Here is a 19,231-nt window from a genome sequence, read left to right as displayed (position 1 = left end):
ATCATCATCTCTCGCCACGTTGTTTTTGATGAGACTCACTTTCCGTTTGCGGCTTCCAAGCCCCGACCGGACTCGTTTGACTTTTTGTTGCAGGACATACTCCCCGCGCCTGCCCCGTCTACCTCAGACGCTCGGCACACACGGGCCTCGGTCGTGCCGGCTTCATCTACCTCGGATGATACCGGCGACCCTGTCGGGCTGGACCCGGCCATCCTGTGGCATGGTGCTGCCTACCGGCTGCCCCAGGTGCCCCGGCAGGCTACGCCTGTGCTCTCGGCTCCTGCACCAGCTGGTGCCGGCGCCGGCGCCCCGGCTCCTGACGACGGGCCCCAACGGCGGTTCGGTCTCCACTACAGCCGTCGTCCGCGTCCAGCCCCGGCTCCACAGCCGCAGCCGGAGGTTCCACCGGCCCCGGCGTCGCCGGCAGTGATGCCCTCGGCTCCAGCACCGCAGGCGACAGCCCCCCGGCCTCCAGAGCCTCCTGCGAGGGAGACTCGTTCCCGGACGGGCTCCCTACCGCCGCCCATGCAGCGGTACGGCTTCACTGCGGCAGCCTCCAGCCTGGTGTCGCCGTTGCCAGGCAACACCCGCGCCGCGCTCGCCGATGCAAATTGGTGCGCGGCGATGACTGAAGAATACAAGGCGCTAATTGACAATGGCACCTGGCGTCTCGTTCCTCGCCCGCCTCGTGCCAACGTCATCACCGGCAAGTGGGTCTTCAAGCACAAGTATCGTGCTGACGGCTCCCTGGCTCGCCATAAGGCCAGGTGGGTCGTTCGTGGTTTTTCGCAGCGGTACGGCATCGACTACGACGAGACGTTCAGCCCGGTTGTCAAACCGGCCACCATCCGGGTCGTCCTCAGCATCGCCGCTTCTCGCTCCTGGCCGATCCATCAGCTGGACGTGAAGAACGCCTTTCTTCACGGCCATCTGAACGAGACGGTCTACTGTCAGCAGCCGCCCGGCTTCGTCGACCCAGCCGCTCCCGACCACGTCTGTCTCCTGCAAAAGTCCTTGTATGGGCTCAAGCAGGCGCCCCGAGCATGGCACCAGCGCTTCTCCGGCTTCGTCCAGCGGTCTGGCTTCACTGCGTCGACCTCCGACACGTCCCTCTTTGTTTACAAAGAGGGCGCCGACATCGCCTACTTGCTACTCTACGTCGACGACATCATCCTGACAGCCTCGTCGACCAGGCTCCTTCGTCGCATCACCGAGCTTCTTCACTCCGAGTTCGCCATGACAGATCTCGGGGATCTTCACCACTTCCTCGGGATCTCTGTCACGCGTTCCTCTGACGGCCTCTTCCTCTCCCAGCGTCAGTATGCTGCGGATCTGCTCCAGCGCGCCGGCATGGCTGAGTGTCACTCTACGGCGACCCCTGTAGACACTCATGCCAAGCTGTCAGCTACGGACGGCACCCCGGTGGCAGATGCCACTCAGTACCGCAGCCTCGCCGGAGCTCTACAGTACCTCACGCTGACACGTCCGGATCTCGCCTATGCCGTTCAGCAGGTGTGCCTCTTCATGCATGACCCGCGAGAGCCTCATCTTGCGATGCTCAAGCGCGTCCTGCGGTATGTCAAGGGCACTCTCTCCACCGGACTTCACATCGGCACAGGCAGCATCACCAGCTTGACTGCCTACTCTGATGCCGATTGGGCGGGTTGTCCAGACTCTCGGCGCTCTACTTCAGGGTACTGTGTCTTCCTCGGCGACAACTTAGTCTCTTGGTCCTCCAAACGACAGACTACGGTCTCTCGTTCGAGTGCGGAGGCTGAGTATCGTGCTGTTGCGCACGCTGTTGCTGAGACTTGTTGGCTTCGTCAGTTGCTCCAGGAGCTCCATGCACCCATTTCTTCGGCGACGATTGTCTACTGCGACAACGTCAGTGCTGTCTATATGACCGCCAACCCAGTTCATCATCGTCGCACGAAGCACATTGAGATAGATATTCACTTCGTCCGTGAGAAGGTTGCTTTGGGACAGGTCCGGGTGCTCCATGTCCCATCGTCTCATCAGTTCGCGGACATTATGACCAAAGGGTTACCTGTACAGTTGTTCACTGACTTTAGATCCAGTCTTTGTGTTCGTGACACTCCCGCTTAGACTGAGGGAGGGTGTTAGAATGTAATTGTGACAGCCCATATTGGGCATGCGGCCCATTGGCCTTGTACATTGTAACCCTAGCCTATTAGGCTATATAATGAAGGTCACCCCCCCTGATTAGGGTGTGTGGTGTTTCTCTACACAAATCCCCCTATATTGCTGTGTTTTTTTTTTCACTTCTACTCGATGTTGCGGCTTGAGTATTGTCTTGTCTCTTTACTAGTGTTGAGAAGCTTAAGTCAATTTCTCCCTATCACCACAATTTGCTAGTGTTATGTTTTTTCAACATGTCATTTTTTTGACAATTTTAACCACTTTCCAAATTTATTTATTAGCTCAATGCACTAATAGTTTATCTTCTCTTTCCAGCTTCAAGAATTTTCAAGATGTCCCAGTCCAAGTTAATCATCTAGAAAGTTTGTCCGTAGTGGGGAGCAAAGTGCCCTTATTATTCCAATGCAGAGAAGAATACACACTAAAATTTTTTATAGGTGACGTAGAGAAAAATATACACTTCAACTATACTGGCATATCTTTTTATTTTGTTTGACATGCATGGCTTTCGTGATATGATTCATTCTTACAACTTTTTTAAAAAATTTGGTTCATTAGTTTTGGTGCGCAGAGCAACTAGGCATGAGCAGAGATTCTCTACAGGCCATTTGTGATGGTTAGCAATTCAGGGTACTTACCAGAAGATCATTTTTGAAGATCCTGATATTTATATTTGACCAGTCACAGAGTCCCTCCACCATCTTTTGTTGTGGCTGTATCTGGCTATTGTGCATTATCAGTTATTATTACTACTGCTGTGCTATTAAACTGAACTTTATTTCATCTTATTTTGGATCATTGTAATGGACTACTATGTAATCAGCATCGTTTCTTGCACTCCAAAGACAGTCAGTTAGCTACCTATCATTCAGTGCGGTTGGCCTGTCAATTTGGCTTGCTTTCTACTCCTGGAGCTCGGCACATTAGGATGCCATCCACACCGACAAATGCAATGTATAAACAATAGTTTTCCTATAATGCATGTGTATCATGAATCATATTTGTAGGGTTCATCAAAAAAGTAATTTGATATCAAATATGAGAAAGAATTGCGGTAACCACTACGCATCTCTGACTTCCCAATGGAAAGCATGAAAACATTACACCCTCTACGAGCCCACATGAGAAGAACAATTCTTTGCAAGTAAATACATGATCCTATTCCTTTCCAAAAAACAATGATCCTATGCAACACCGATCCAAACCATACATGGCATGTGGTTACACGGCATGCAACCGAAACCACTTAACCACTTTGTAAAGTCTAGCTGAGTAAGAGTCACAATATCCATAATGCTCAATACTGAGTCTAGTTTGTAACCTAATACAAAATGCTTATGAAAAAATAACTTGTCCTAAATCTGTGTCATCCTTGTTTTTCAAAATGCTTGCTCATTGGATCCAACAGTACAACCTGTACCTACATTCAGGGATTACAGCACTAGAAGCAATACATTTGAGAAGTCTCATTAGTGTTTGAATACTAGATAGCACCAGTACACCTAAATATAGTTGTTACTACTACAACTGAATATGGTAAGGGCAATAAACAAAAATATTGTCACAAGGAGAACTTTACAACATCTAAGCTGGTAACACAAACAATCGGCAGTGAGCATCTGGCATCATGCTTAAGTATAGAAGTTCCAGATGAAACATGTAACCATCTAATTTACAAAATAAAGATATACAAATAATTTAGTCCAGCGCATACACATGATTATATCTCTGTAGACATTTGTACACCCATAGCAAAAGTATCTGGATCCGGCTACAAAGTGCAAAACAAAAAAATGCATGCTCAGAAGCTGTTCATGGGACATTTCTGAACAAACTGCTCCAAGGCACACTCAGCCAGCATCTGTCGTTTTGGATTTGCATCAAATTCTGAAAACATCATTTGGAGATTATATGCAACACTACAATGAGCCTGTTTAGGAAAACAAAATGTCAATAATATGTGTTTCAACTTGCGCAGCATCACAGAACATGAGCTTTTAAAACTAAAAACTAAAACAACACAATAGGTAGCCGGAACCAACAGCCGTATCTGATATGTAGTATAAACTATAGCCTACAATGCTCAGATGATTCCACCTACATATCCTCATATTTTGGCTTGGAACCATAAAACAATTGTTTTACATTGAAGTATGGCCAAATATACTTTTACTTTGTACATGAAGATTCTTTCAAACTAATGACTAAACTATGATACTTCAAAAAAATTATTTGTTCACTTGTTTTCAAAAGTTCAAAAATACATATAAAGGTGATGTGTTTAAATCCTAAACACCACACCAAGACTTTGGAAAGCTAGTTGTAACAACACAAGTGTTGGGTAGGTCTACAGATGCAAAAGGGGAAACATGAAGATGACAGGATTACGGAAGATTCAATAGCAAAATCAATTACACAGATGCTCATAATTAGTCCAATGAATGAATCACTCTATATCAAAGTCTTGGTGAGGATACTCGAGTGTAGATGTGTAACAATATGCCTGAGCAAGCATATTTTTTCAAAGTAACCTTTATGATGCCTTAAACTAATGTGTCTTGGCTAGAGTTTTTCGATGCCACATTCTTGTATCTTCAGCTTCAATTTCTCCCTATCAGCACAATCTGCTGGTGTCATATTTTTTCTACATGTCATTTTTTGGCAATTTTAACCACTTTCGAATTTATTTATTAGCTCAATGCACTAACAATTTGTCTTCTCTTTCCAGCTTCAAGAATTTTCAAGATGTCCTAGTCCAAGTTAATAATCAGTAGAAATTTGTCTGTAGTGGGGGAGTAAAGTGCCCTTATTGTTCTAATGTAGAGAAGAATATATACACAGTAAAACATTTTGTAGGCAATGTCGAGAAAATATACACATCAACTATACAGGCATCTCTTGGTGCAGCTGACTGTAGAGTATGCTCTGCCCTTACCAGTAACAGAATATGTGAGATTGCCTCAACAATTTACAAGAGTAAAAACTTCATAGCAAGGAATAGTTACACTGCATCTGTAAGTAGTAGTTCAAGGCTACAACCTCTCCGGTAGTAGTGTAGTATTCACACAAAATCACAAGTACTTAGCACGGAGCTATGGCTGGGCAGAAAACCCGATACCCGGTACCCGAACCCGAAAAACCCGAGCCCGAACCCGAAAAGTCCGAACCCGAAAAACCCGAACCCTAATCCGGGTTCCAACCCACGGTACCCGAAATTAATACGGGTAGTTCGGGTATTGGGCCACGGTACCCGAAATACCCGAACAACCCGAAATGATTTGTTTTTTCATCTATGATTTGATTTGTGTGCTTCAAAACTATGTTTATTAATTGTGATATGTGAAGTGTGAACTGTCACGGTTTGAACGTGTGAAGTGTTAGTTAATTTCGTTTGAACTGTCAGTTTGGACGTGTGAACTGAATGTATGGTTGTGTGTATTTGATTTGATTTTATACTGCATATGTGGAGTTCCAGAATTTCGGGTAATTCGGGTAAAACCCGAACCCGAATTTTCGGGTACCCGAATTTTCGGGTTCTTCTTTTTCCCAACTGATTTCGGGTATCATTTTTGGAAACCCGAAATTCCTAAAACCCGAACTACCCGACCCGAAAATTTCGGATAACCCGAATGCCCGGCCCTACACGGAGCTATTACAAGGAATACTTTTTTGAAAAACTAGCAAGAGCACTGCTTTGTCATTTAAGGACAAGCAAGCTAATTCTTACAATGTTGTGATTACATAAATAAGCAAAGACTCGTCCACTCCGAAAAAGAAAACACTAATCATGAGAGTAGTGAGAGCTCAGGTGCACCACAAGCCATCTTACGCACGAAGACCTGCGCCACATCCAACTGACGATGGTAAAAAATATGCCAATTCCACACCTTCCAAATATTCCATGCTGCTCAATTCGCATGCTAGTAGTGCCTACTAATTTATTAAGATGCTCCTCCTTGGTGGCACATGACATTCAGCAACACATCTGCCTCCATGCTAGCTAGCTAAATATCTTTCACAGACAATAACTACCGACACTGTTGAATCTCCCTCTTCATAGATTCAACATGCCTTGTGCATACTGATTCAGAGTGCCCTCCCATATGCTGAGCTTGCATATCTGCAGGCATTTAGTACTCAGGGGTAATGGAGACTGATAAAAAAGACTGCGGGGAGGGCAAAACTCGTACTTGACATTGAAGGCATCTCCGCTGATTGATAGTGTAGCAATAAGCAGATCGGCCACATCGCATACATATTGGTTCAAAACATCCTTCCATGTTCATAAGTTGCATACCTGCGAGTAACAAATTGGTTAACATTCTGCTTATTAGCAAACCATTTATACACAACCCGGCGGAAAACAGGAAATCAGCACCCACATCGAAGCTTCGGATAGCTGGTTAGGGGATGTTTCTGTTTATGAGTTTATCTAAAGAAGTAGCAAACTGTCCACATTCAGCAACACCATTATGAAAACCCCCATTTTGGACCATAATAACCATAACCATTCAGCATCGCGGTGTTCCATACTACATTACTTAAGTCTAATGGCATAAAAAAAAATCAGATCCATTGGAAGCACCGTGATCCTGGTGTTTCTGTTTATGAGTTTATCTAAAGTAGGAAACTAAATCACACTAGAACACAACACAATTATATTCCTTAGCTCAGAAACGACAAGACCAGGGGAAGCTCGCTAAAGTTTGTACCAAAAACATAAACCTGTGTTGTAACTTTGGGTTTCTTTACACCCATCTCTTCTAAATATATCGATACACACCTCGAGGAAAAAGCATGCTCCTGTTTGGGCAATAAAAGTGTAAAGTAAAAGGCATCCGACATTAAAGAAAACCAAAAATACATTTAAAAGGTAAGCGACAATAAAAAGAGCGTACCCAGTGCCGTAGGCTTCCCGCACTGTGCGGGGTCTGGGGAAGGGTTGTTTTTAAGCCCCAAGCCTGCAAACTTCAATTAGAAACAAGTGCAAACACCCCCAGAATCAGAAAAAACAACAATGACCTAGGACCAGCTGAGCAAAACTAAAATCACAAGACAATACACTAACAAAAAAGATATTCAAAGAAAAGCTGGTGTAAAAATAATCATAATTTCAGAAACTAATGTTGGTTCTACACTGCCTAAAATCCAGGGGCGACAAATCCAAATGGGCACAAACCTTCAATTCCGAACTGCAGCATCCAACTGGTACAACTGAATACCTTGTGCCCGTGCAGTCCAATTCAATGCATACTTGGAAACCAGAAACACCAGACTTCATCCAATGATAAACTGGACCTTTTTTGCCTGGTAGGGACTTCATCACCTTCTCAAGGATCACTGCCCATGGGATTACAACTACCTGCTCCTCGCCCTAAACCGAAAACAAAATCCTCTAGTGAGATACCCTGAATGCCGTACTCTAATGGGATCAATCTTAGTACTAAACAACAAGTAGAACTACCAGCAGAATGGTATAGCAATACTTCACAACAAAAAACATCCTCTTAAGTACTAAGATTTAACTAGTTTGAGTGCTCTCTATATACCGTTTCACCTGGTAACCAGCAGCAGAAAAATGCTTCGAGATGTAGCATCACTTCCCATAAAAGATTTAACCAGCAGCAGTTTTCAGCCATTCTGCAGCTATTCTAAGTATCACTAAAAACACAACCATTGTGATAATTGAATATAGAAAAAATCGCATTCCACCTAAACTTGAACCCAGAAAAACATGCAGCTATTCTGAGTGCGTGAAAAAAAAGTACGATTTAAATCAGTATGCCGTAAAACCTCCAGCTGCTCCAAAACGGTCTAAAGTAAGACTACTTCTACACCATCACACACAATTACGCTCGGATGTCGGGATGAGTTCACCCTGATAAGAAGTTCGAGCGGAGATGCTCGCGTCGAATCTTGACCTGGAGACCCCAACCTTGAGGCAACGGTACCAACGCTTTGCCCCGCGCTGTTCATCGGGGGCCTGGCCGCCGGCGAGCTCGGCGGCGCACTGGATCCAGTTTGGACCAAACAAACCGCAGACTTCGCATCCAACAATGCATCCTTGTGGCGCAACTTCAGACGACAAGCAAAAAGCCGACGACCAAGAGTTAGAAAACGAATCTTAGGGAAAGGGGGGGGGATCGATTCGAAAATAGTTTGAAACCGAACCTGCGGTCTACTCTCTTGCGGAGATCCGGGAGACCTCCATCGAGCTTGAATGCGGGATTCGCACCCTCGCCGCCTCTCCCTCAGCTCTAGGTAGGGTTGAAAATGGGACGGGGAAATCCCGTCCCGACCGGCTCCATTTAGCGTTTAAACCGACGCTAAACCGTTTCCGCGAAAAAAATGAGAAAATGGGAAAACAAAACGGGAAAACGGGCGGGAACGGGAACGGTTGGGGTGTTTTCCCGACCGTTTTCACGGTTCCCGTTTTCAGCCGGGAAAATTCCCGCGGGAATTCCCGTATTTGTCGTAGTCAGCTGTGTTACCTGTGTCGGAAACGTGAATTGTTGTTTTCATGTGTTCCAACGTGAATTGTGAATTCGTGATTCACTTTACCTGTGTTTCTTAGTTATACGAGTCTTGTTTCCATGTTATTTATGCATAGTTGTAATTATTTTATCGAGTTAAATGTTTGAAGTGGTTGTATGTATTTTCCCGTTTTGAGTTATCGATTCCCGATCGTAATCGGCATGCTCCCGACCGATTGATTTCGTTCCCGATATCCCGTAATACTGATTTCGTTTTCCCGTCCGATTTTCCGTTCCCGACAAAAAAATACAGTTGCGGGAACGGTTGAGGGGTTTTCCCGACCGTTCCCGACCGTTTTCATCCCTAGCTCTAGGGTTTCCTGCCGCGTTGGGTGCCGTCTGGAGGTTCACGGGTGGCGGCGCGGCGCGGGGGGGGGGGGGGGGGGCTCGGCAGTCGGCACCTGGCCTGGGGGGCCGCTGTAAATACACAAACCACAGAAAAGATGAATACATGGAGAATACACGCCTTGGAGAGAGAATTCGTGGATCCCAAAGTGCCACATGGACGCTCTAGATAAGCCCTCCTCAGGACGTACACCCCATAACACATTACCGTCTGTTTGGTTGCGGATTGGGTGGATTGGAGCCACTCCAACCCATGTGTTATGGATGACTCCAACCCTTTTCATATTTGGTTGGTTTTATTAGGATGGGTTTGCTCCAACCCTTAATTTTTGTTTGGTTGGAGGAATTTGGATATGAAATGGATGGCAGATTAACTCCGTTAGTGGGTCCCACGTGCCATTCTCCTCTCTCTCCATTTCCTCCTTTCTTCTTCCTCCAGCGGAGTCGGCAGGCAGGCGAGCCTCCATGGCACAAGCGAGGCGCCGGGCCGGCCGGCCTTCCCCGTCCCCTGCGCGCGCGACCGGCCTCTTCCCCCCACCTCTGCTTGCGCGGCCGGCCTCCTCCGCCCGCCGTCGCCGTTCTTCGCCGCACCCGCCGGGGAAGCTCCATCTTCCTCGCGGCGGTGGCCGGCCGGCTGAAAAGCAGCGCCCGCCGTGGGTCCATGGTGCGCCGGCCGCAGCGGAGCTCCAGCAAGGGGGCGCGATGGAGGCCCGCAAGGGGGCGCGGCGGCCAGCTCCGACGACCTCCTCGTGCGTCCTCGGCCGCGCCTTCCTGCCGCGCCCGGCCGCGCTTCCTTGCGGCGTCCACGGCCTCCGCGTGGCCTGCGCGTTCGCCGGAGCACGCGGCGGGACGGCCCAATGGGGCGCGCGCGGCGCTGCGCGGGGTTCCCTCCTCCTCGCCGTCCTCGGCAACGAAGAGCTGCGGCGCGCGGCGGTCGGGGCCGCTCGAACGTGCGGCGGTCGCCGAGGCCGACCTCGCTTCGCTCCGTGCTCTCGATTCCAGGAGGAAGGCGCGAACCTGGACAGCGAGGAGCTGTTGGCGCTGGTGAGCACCTCGTTGCCGATGGTGAGGAAGGCGATATTGGTGGCCGGGAGCGCAAGGGCAATGTTGGAGCTGACCCTCCCGCCGGCCGCCGCCATGACCTGCGCCGCTGGATCTCGCGCCGCCGCCGCCGCCATGGCCTCCGTCGCCGGCGCCCTGCTCCGCCGTGGCCGCCGCCATGGCCTCCCTCCTCCCCCTGGCCGCGCCATGGCCCTCCTCTTCTCGTGGCCGGCGATGGGAGAGAGACACAGAGAAGCAGAGAGACGTAGACGGAGAGAGTCGCCACCGTTAAAGCGGAGCGGAGTGGACTCGTATGCTAGATTTTGGCAGACGGAGCGAACCCGCATCTTCAGCGAATATTCTCCTCTTGGGTCCGCTCCGTCCCCTGCTGTCTCCATCCAAACACTCCAAAAAAGGATCCGACCCATCCAGGTTGGACCCCTTCTCCCAACCAAACACACGGTTATGGAATGGAACGCAGGCGCCGCGGTGCCGGCGGTGCACGTGGTAGGGGAAGCACGCGACACGTTCTCACACGGCGCTCCCGTCACGGTCCGATCCACGGATCAAGGACTGGTCAGACGAAGCTGCTGCCGCCGCTGCCCCCCCCCCCACACACACCACCCTGTTCGTGGGTTGGAGCGGCTGGTTGGAGCTAATTTATGTGAGGAATGAGTACTGTAGTGCACTGTAGCGGCTGGTTACTGCAGCAAAAAATTACTATAGAATTCCAAATATCGAGAATCTAATCATATCATATGTGGTGATACTATAGCAACAATAATACTGTAGCACTGGTCCATCTGGACAAGCAAGCAAAAGCAAAGGGTGCCTGCGACCGATCAGGTCCCAAGCCGGCCACCGTTGCGCCGCGACGTCGGCCGGCGACTCCACGTGGCCGTCGGCCGCTCGCCGTGCCGCTCCGCGCCTCCACCGGATGGTGCCTGCCGCAGCGATTCCCTGACGACTTGCACTGACTGGCTGACTCACTGACCGTCACCGAGCACTGTACCAGTGAACAAGACGGCACGCGCTCCATCAATCTTGCCAATTACGCTATCCGCTCGCCGCGGAAGCTGCTGCAACCCCCCCCCCCCCCCCCCCCCCCCGGAGGACAACTCTTGCTTCTCTCGCTCGCGCCCCTTTCCCCCCTCCTTCCACACTCACTCCCGCACACCCCCCCCCCCTCTCTCCTCCAGCTCCACCGTCCGCCCGTGCCGCGCCATGGCGGTGAGCAACAACATCACGGCGTGCGTCACCTTCCTGGTCCTGCTCTGCACGGTCCCCATCGCCGCCACGGGCGTCTGGCTCGCCGCCCGCCGCGGCGGCGCCGGGTGCGCGCGCCTCGCCCGCTGGCCCGTCGCCGCGCTCGGCGCGCTCCTCCTCCTCGCCGCGCTCGCGGGCCTCGTCGGCGCCCGCCGCAACCTCAGGGGCCTCCTCGCCTGCTACCTCTTCGCCGTGGCCGCCCTCGTCGCGCTCCTCCTCGCGCTCCTCGCCGCCGCCTTCGCCGCCGCGCACGGCTCCGGGGCGTACCCCGTGCCCGGCCGCGCATACCAGGACTACCGCCTCGAGGGCTACTCGCCGTGGCTGCGGAGGTACGTCGCCGGCGACCCGGAACGGTGGGAGGGCATCCGGGCCTGCGTCGCCGGCTCGGGCACCTGCAGGAAGCTCGCCATGGACAGATCCTTCATCGTGCCGGAGCAGTTCTACATGACGCACCTCTCCCCCATCGAGGTAACTAAGTAGCTACTAGTACTCCACTGTTGCTCCTACTATAATGTCTTTTTTTTTTTTGGCTAGCGATTTCACCAGCAGTTAATCTAATCACAGTGCTTGATTACTAACTCTAGTACGTACAACATAGAAGAGTTTTGGACTTTTAGTAATAACTTATATGGTTGCATACAATTTAAGATGAGCAAAGTTAATGGAGTCTGCCCAGTGTAAGGTGGCTGGTAGTTTCATTTCTACTTTCTACACTAGTTGGTCTGAAGTTGTACTACCAGCCAATTGATAGTACACTGGCAATGGGAATCAAGGAACAATCTTGTAGGGTCTGAAGAAAGAAAGCAGTGTTAAATTATTCACCACAGTTGCATCAGTCAGTTCAGTCCAGTATACTGTGTTAAATTATTGCAGAGTGCAGACACTTCCACTAGTTGGGGAAGATGTGTAGTAGATGATTGCCGCCACTCGGTGAGTGATATGTCGATGTGTATGTTCATCATGCCTAGGTGTGTGTGACAGTGTGTGAGAGCAGAGGCATGTGCCATGAGGGCCGGCGCTTGGACCCAAGAAGCTAGCCAGCCACCATTGATTTTCTTTTCTGCAGCAGTTTTGTTTTGTCCCCTACACGAAGCTTCTGAATCTCGTTCTGATTAACCATCGCCTGACGACCCGGCGTTGTGCAGTCCGGGTGCTGCAAGCCGCCGACGGCGTGCGGGTTCGCGTACGTGTCGCCGACGGCGTGGTCGGGCCCCGCGGCGAGCGCGGACCCGGACTGCGCGGCGTGGAGCAACGACCCGGGGCAGCTCTGCTACGGCTGCGCCTCCTGCAAGGCCGGCGTGCTGGGGGCGCTCCGGGAGCAGTGGCGCCGGGCCAGCGTGCCGCTGCTCGCCGCCACCGTCGCGCTCATCTTCGTCTACGTCGTCGGCTGCTGCGCCTTCCGCAACGCGCAGACGGAGGACCTGTTCCGCCGCTACAAGTGGGGCAACAACACCAACTACTGATGACCTGCAACTGCGAGCAGGGAGGTGAGTTCTGTCTGCGTGCAATGTCTTCAGAAGCTTGTAATTAAGATGAATGGTTTGGTGCCGGTGATCTGAGCAAGAATTTCGACGGAATGAGCCTCCTCTTTTTCTTTCCTTTTGTGAATTCTGTGCTCCAAGAATCTCGATGATGCGATCCTGACTGAAACTTCTTAAGATCAGTTGGTGCCGGCAACAGTTTGGGGGTGTTGTTGGGGGGCCCTCGGCTCGTGCTCTTTCTTTGATTTGTGTCCTTTTGCTGGGGACGATGGCTGTCGTTTTTTGTCATGGTGCTACCTACCGATCCGTGCATTTTGTATCCAAGGTAGGCAGGAGCTTCTTGCATGCTGAAAGCAACGCTAGTTTTTGCTCACCTGGTTCGCATTGGATCCCTGCCATGCTTGTACGACGACAGGACAGTGAGCACAACGACATTGAGTTCGGCCATGCAATCTCAAACATCCCCGCCTGACCCAAAACGCTTCTTGGACCTCTCAGGCCGCGAAACTTGAGGTCTCACTTGGGCCGCCTGGGCTCAATGCAGGCCTGGTCCAAGCCTGTAAACTTAAATTTGCTCCTCACAAAATACTCTAATTTCTTATAATCTACGAAAAAGTTTCTCAAATATAATATACTAAAACAAAGTACTCTAATTTCTTCAGAGAGAATTTACTCTTTATTATCAAGAACAAACGGGAAGTTTTCCCTGTAACTCTGTAAGTTTACAACATTGCATGCCAATGCCATGATTTGATTTTGAGGCTCTTCTGACAGATGGGACTCCTCTGACATTTCTGTTGGTCACTAACATGTGGGCCAAACAATGACCTATTCCCCAGTTCAGCTGAAAGTCATCCTGTCCGGATTCAGGGCACACAGATTTAGACTCCGTGCAACTTTTTCTCGCACTGACATTTTTTTTGAAAAAATTATTGTTTCTGAAAAGATCACAATTGACTTGGATTAAAATTCCAACAACATTGTTTTTTCTACATTGATTTTTTTTTCTTTTGGTGCATGAATGGTGAGTGGAGTATATCTATGTTGAATTTGCATTTATTAGAAAATGAGGAAACCTTGTGATGGCCACCACTAATTGGCAGTGATTATATTTAAACATGAACTGCGTCGACATATCTCGAGCTCTGATTTGCTCTTATACAAGTAGGCCATCACATTCATGCTCCCCAATCTATAACAATATCACTTGGGTTACTTAATACTGCCGTCTCAACTTCTCATCTCTTCTGTGACTAAGCTGATTGAATTAACTGAAAATTTTGTTCTGCATTGCTTGTTTTCAGGCCACCCATTGGCTGGTATGTATGTCAACAACATTATCATATGTTTATCAACTTCAGAAACTAAAAACTATGTGCCAAAAAACAGGACAGTCTATTTGAGAACTAGAAGCCAGAGTATCACTGAAAGCCAGTCCCTCTGGTCTCTCCAGGAATTAAAAAGGAAAGCTATGTTAGAAAAGAAAAGTGTGATGTCAAAGTCAATCTTTGGAGCAGTACTATGGACCAAATACACCCGAGGTTCATCATTGCCATTTTCTTCTCCGTTTTGGGCGTTTTTTATGTTTATTTCGTTTGAGAGACGTGGATGCAGCAACATGATGTGGCAAGAACACAATAAGATATAGATTTTTTGTAAATTATTTGCCGCGCCTTTTAGAGAGCGTAAGTAGGAAGAATAATAAGAAAGCTATTGCATAACAATCTTTTAGGTTTGAAGACACAATGTCGTGGGATCGAGACTATGCTCTGTTCTGCTAGCAACCAGCAGCAGTGCTTTTCTATCACACCAAATTAGCATCAGCCAGCCAGCAGTACTTTTCTCTCACAGCAAATCAACACTATCCACCAGCCACAACCAATCGAATAGTACACAGTTGGTTCTTGCCACCTGATCCTGCAAATAACATTTGACATCTAAATGGATTAGTATTGCCTATCCTATTTCACAGTATAGACTGGGTTATATAGAAAACAATGTTGGTTACAACGTGGTTGAAGTTGCACTATTCCTGCAAAGTTAAAAGTAGTTAATGCTTATTATGAATGAATGATGAAAGGTGAAACTTTTGTTCTAAATGGATGTCAGGATCTGTGACAATTATTCTTTAGGAAGTAATTGCTTCCTATCATTTAGTATAATTGATACAACGGTATAAACAATGTAATAAAATGATTATATAGAACCTTAATGGTCTCCCCCCATTAGTAAGGGACAACTACAAATAATTTATTAAATTGTGATAGAACATTGGAACTTCGGCAGTAAACAATTCCAGTTATTCATACTTTCCAAACAAATTGATAATCAAGCTTAATGATATCCCAAGAAATTGCCCTAAAAAAATATCCCATGAAATTTTTCTCCCAACTTCCAAACAACCATTTTCTATATGCATCTCTTGTCTCATAAGATATATTTTCATCACCTTAGTGCCCTGTTAATTAGTTTTAGGCCTGCAAAAGTCAAGGATGTTTCATGATTTTGTATTGACCAATCATCATTGAGGGTCTTCTGAAGAGTCAAACTAAGGGCCGGTGACCAAGTTTTATTTTTCTGGATCTATCTTTTCTGGGAGGAAGTCAGCCGCTCATGTTGCATTTTTCAAAGCTAATACTAACTGAAACACTCACTCTCAACTATAAATGCGTCTTCTATTGATGACCTTAGCACACACAAGATCTCTCTCTCATGCAATCAGCAAACTCAAGCTGCCCAGCTTCCATCCCTGCCATTTCTAATAACATGATGCCTAGGGCTTGTCCAGCGACATTTCTCATGGTCACCAGCTTTCTCCCCACCATAAACCATTTCCATATGGTAGCTTCCGTTGACCTAGCTGATGATGACATCTCCAGCCTTGACATTGTGTCAAAGATTCACACCGACCATGATTCGATCACCAAGGCATCATCAGACTTTGGCCACATTGTGGAAGCCGTCCCAAATGGGGTATTCCATCCCACCTCACCCGCCGACATCGTTGCCCTAATCCGGCACTTGATCTCTCAGCCGAAGCCCTTCGCCGTGGTGCCCCGTGGGCAAGGTCACTCCTCAAGAGGGCAGGCCCTTGCCCCGGGTGGCACTGTCATTGCCATGCGCTCGATGGGGCGCGGTGACCACAACCACCATGTGAACATGTCGTCGTCGCCCGACCAGCTATGGGTGGACGCTGGTGGGGAGCAGCTGTGGGCTGACGTCCTCAATGGCTCAATGCCACACTCGAGCACGGCCTCGCTCCCCGCGTGTGGACCGACTACCTCCACATCACCGGCGGTGGCACGCTCTCCAACGGCGGCATCGGCGGGCAGGCGTTCTGGCACGGGCCACAGATCTCCAACGTGCACGAGCTTGACGTGGTAACAGGTACAAGTCTTGTTGGCCATGTATGCATTCCCTGTCTGCTGATCAGTGGACAACTTGTTCATCAGAGTCATCTATTTTTTTCCAACTAGTCTCAAGTCTGAACGAGTAGGATTCACAACAGTTAACTAATGGCCAAGCCATGTTCGTTCGTTGCAGGCATGGGTGAGATGATCACCTGCTCTCCGGACAAGAACTCGGACCTGTTCTTCGCAGCACTGGGCGGGTTGGGTCAGTTTGGGATCATAACCCGGGCCCGCATCGTGCTTGAACCCGCTCCCAAACGGGTACTTTGGGTCCGGATCGCCTACACCGATGTTGATACGTTCACCAGCGATCAGGAGCTTCTCATATCAGAACCGTCCAGCGGATCCGGTTTCGATTACGTAGAGGGCCAAGTCCAGCTGAACCGGACCCTCACCGAGGGCCGAAGGTCGTCGTCGTTCTTCTCAGCCTCAGAACTTGATCAGCTTGCGAAGCTAGTCCTCGACACCGGCTCCACTGCCATCTACTACATCGAGGGCGCAATGTACTATGACGATGACACTGCCTCCTTCGTGGATCAGGTAAATTTCCCAACTAGGGATGGTAACGAATCTTGTCCAATTTCCCAACTAGGGATGGTGATGAATCTTGTCCCTAGTGATCTCTTCATAATCTAACTTGACCCTTATATTTCTAGCTCAAAATTGTAAAAGATTAGAATCCGACCCTTTGATTATTATCTAAATCAAATTTTAAGTCTCTTTACCACCCGTATTCCCAACCGGCTGGTTTCATCAAAGACTCATCAACGCTGTTAAAAATTTAGAGCTGAATTATATTGAAGCACACACACACATTGTTTAAAATTTTGTGCAGAAACTTGAAAGTCTACTGGAGGAGCTAAACTTCGTGCCGGGGTTCGCGTTCGTCAGGGACGTGTCGTACGTGGAGTTCCTCGACCGGGTTGGCCGCGAGGAGCAGAAGCTGCGGGCGGCCGGCGCCTGGGACGTGCCGCACCCGTGGCTCAACCTCTTCGTCCCCAGGTCGCGCATCCTCGACTTCGACGCCGGCGTTTTCAGGGGCATCCTCAGGGACGCCAAGCCCGCCGGCCCCGTGCTCATGTACCCCATGAACAGGGGCCGGTGGGACGGCAGGATGACGGCTGCGACGCCGGGCGGCGGCGAGGGCGTGTTCTACGCCGTCGGGATGCTCAGGTCGGCCGTGGCCGCCGGCGACCTCGAGCGGCTGGAGCGGGAGAACGCGGCGGTGCGGGCGTTCTGCGACCAGGAGGGCGTCGGGTGCACGCAGTACCTGCCACACCACGCGTCGCCGGACGGCTGGAGGCGCCATTTCGGGGAGAAGTGGGGCAAGCTCGCCGCGCTGAAGCGCCGGTACGACCCGCGGGGGATCCTGTCGCCGGGGCAGGGGATCTTCCCCGCCGCCGCCGGCGGCCACGAAGCCGGCTCTGACGATTCTCTGTAGAAGATGATCGTTTCGTGAACCTGCAAGTAGGAAACGGGAGCGCTTGATGCACGTATGGTCAGTTCTTGGCAACCTGCGTGCATGTTGGGGGCGGCTGAGATTCGGATGAAATTTGTCGTGGCCGCAGTTCATTGATTTGTTTATTTAGTTTGTTTGATTTTCTTGTGTCAAATGTAGGGGCCCATAGGAAATTTGTGATAGTTTTTTTTCTTGTGTCAAATATGGGGCCAATACAAGGCATCTTCAAAGAACATGTAAGCAACGAAGTTGCACCAAGTCAACAACTATTGTGCTTCGAAGAAGCACTTTAGTTATGTTGAGCTGTTGGTTGACCTTGCTCTGTTTATACAAGTTTTATGCATGTATTGAATTTAGGCCTGTTTTAGAGCTCGGGAGTTGTGGTTTTGAATTGCACACGGATATAATATTTTGTTCCTGAAGTTTTATCTAGTGATCTGCAATCCAAGATTTCTTTCTAAAGTTGCCTTACCGGATATCGTGCATTGTGTGCCAAACCTACGTGGCAATCATAAAGTAGTGTGGCAAGAGGCAAACAAGAAGGGCGACGACAAAAGCACGAGAAATGAGTTCAACGGAATCACAGTATATTTTTGGTGGAATATTTGAAAAGAGAACTCTAAATTTAGAATTTTCAAAAGCGAAATCTTCCCAACAAAATAAGCCATTAGAATCGAGGACGACATTGCAAAGAATGAACAGGGCCGCACCATCTCGACCTCCGATTTGCAATTAAGTATCGTTATTTATCGAGTAATTTAGATTTCAACTTATGGCACATCATTTTGTTTGAATCTATTTTATTAACAAGCTATCGATTTCTATCAAGTTCTTGTAAGGCTGCGTCGCTTGATCTTTTGCTAGTTCTTAATAGATATCACAATTTATCTAACAATGGTCAAAGATCTATCGGCTTCTATCCTGGCAAAATATCACAATTCATCTATTCTGCGATAAGCTTTTGTTTGTTGTTTTACCTTGAAACATGTTAATCTCATTTTTTTGATATAATTGGATCTATGGGCTAGTTTTATTTAATTTATTGCCCTGCTATCACAAGCTATCTCGGTTAGGTCCAATCCTTTGATGGTGATGCTAAGTTGGGTTTCACTAGTTAGATTGAACTCTTTATAAAATAGAACTTGTTTCACTATGGCTCAAGATTTCGATCGCTATTTTAGCGACCCTAAAACATGCTTCAAAATTAATGACGGTTAAGATTCGGAAATTTATCTGATGATTTTCTTTTTTAGTAGACTTAATGGCTAACGCCGCGTCGGAATTTTTCGGAAATCCCAACCGATGTTTTCCTTTTATTTATTAGTATATTTTCCTTATCAATTACAGATCAAATTGACTAATATGCTATGAACCTCGAGATCAGATCCTGCACTGGAGCTAAGCAGATCTCCCGAGCTTTAGTGTCTTGTTCCGTAATGATCACCGTTCGATTTTTTTGCGGCAACGGATTGTTTTTGTTAGGGTGCTAGATAACTGTGGCCCAAGTAAGATGGAATTAAAGATAATAAACAGTAC

At 48.6% G+C, this 19,231-nt stretch overlaps 2 protein-coding genes and 1 pseudogene across 8 annotated transcripts; 2 read left to right on the top strand and 1 right to left on the bottom strand.

Moving 5' to 3' along the window:
- Positions 1–5,806: 5,806 nt before the first annotated feature.
- LOC120703735 lies at positions 5,807–8,479 on the bottom strand. Of its 7 annotated transcripts, none has more exons than XM_039987896.1 (6): positions 8,332–8,479; positions 7,710–8,235; positions 7,340–7,534; positions 7,059–7,128; positions 6,351–6,457; positions 5,807–6,280 (listed from the first exon to the last, which is right to left on the bottom strand). In XM_039987896.1, the coding sequence occupies exons 2-6, from the start codon at positions 7,797–7,799 to the stop codon at positions 6,215–6,217; spliced, it is 528 nt and encodes a 175-aa protein (XP_039843830.1). In that variant the 5' UTR covers positions 7,800–8,235; positions 8,332–8,479; the 3' UTR covers positions 5,807–6,214. The 7 variants fall into 7 exon arrangements, 2 of the variants coding, with proteins under 2 accessions (XP_039843830.1, XP_039843827.1); XM_039987893.1 differs by having other exon boundaries at positions 8,038–8,235; XR_005687207.1 differs by having other exon boundaries at positions 7,059–7,121; positions 7,340–8,235.
- Positions 8,480–11,222: 2,743 nt separating this feature from the next.
- LOC120703734 (tetraspanin-2-like) lies at positions 11,223–13,024 on the top strand. Its single transcript, XM_039987892.1, has 2 exons — positions 11,223–11,813; positions 12,491–13,024. The coding sequence occupies exons 1-2, from the start codon at positions 11,304–11,306 to the stop codon at positions 12,806–12,808; spliced, it is 828 nt and encodes a 275-aa protein (XP_039843826.1). The 5' UTR covers positions 11,223–11,303; the 3' UTR covers positions 12,809–13,024.
- Positions 13,025–15,458: 2,434 nt separating this feature from the next.
- LOC120703733 lies at positions 15,459–18,117 on the top strand (annotated as a pseudogene).
- The last annotated feature ends 1,114 nt before the right edge of the window (positions 18,118–19,231 follow it).

The sequence above is a fragment of the Panicum virgatum genome, chromosome 4K (assembly GCF_016808335.1).
Source record: "Panicum virgatum strain AP13 chromosome 4K, P.virgatum_v5, whole genome shotgun sequence".
Lineage (NCBI taxonomy): Eukaryota > Viridiplantae > Streptophyta > Magnoliopsida > Poales > Poaceae > Panicum > Panicum virgatum.
Note: the sequence above shows the minus strand (reverse complement) of the source record. Positions and strands in the feature narration are given on the sequence as shown.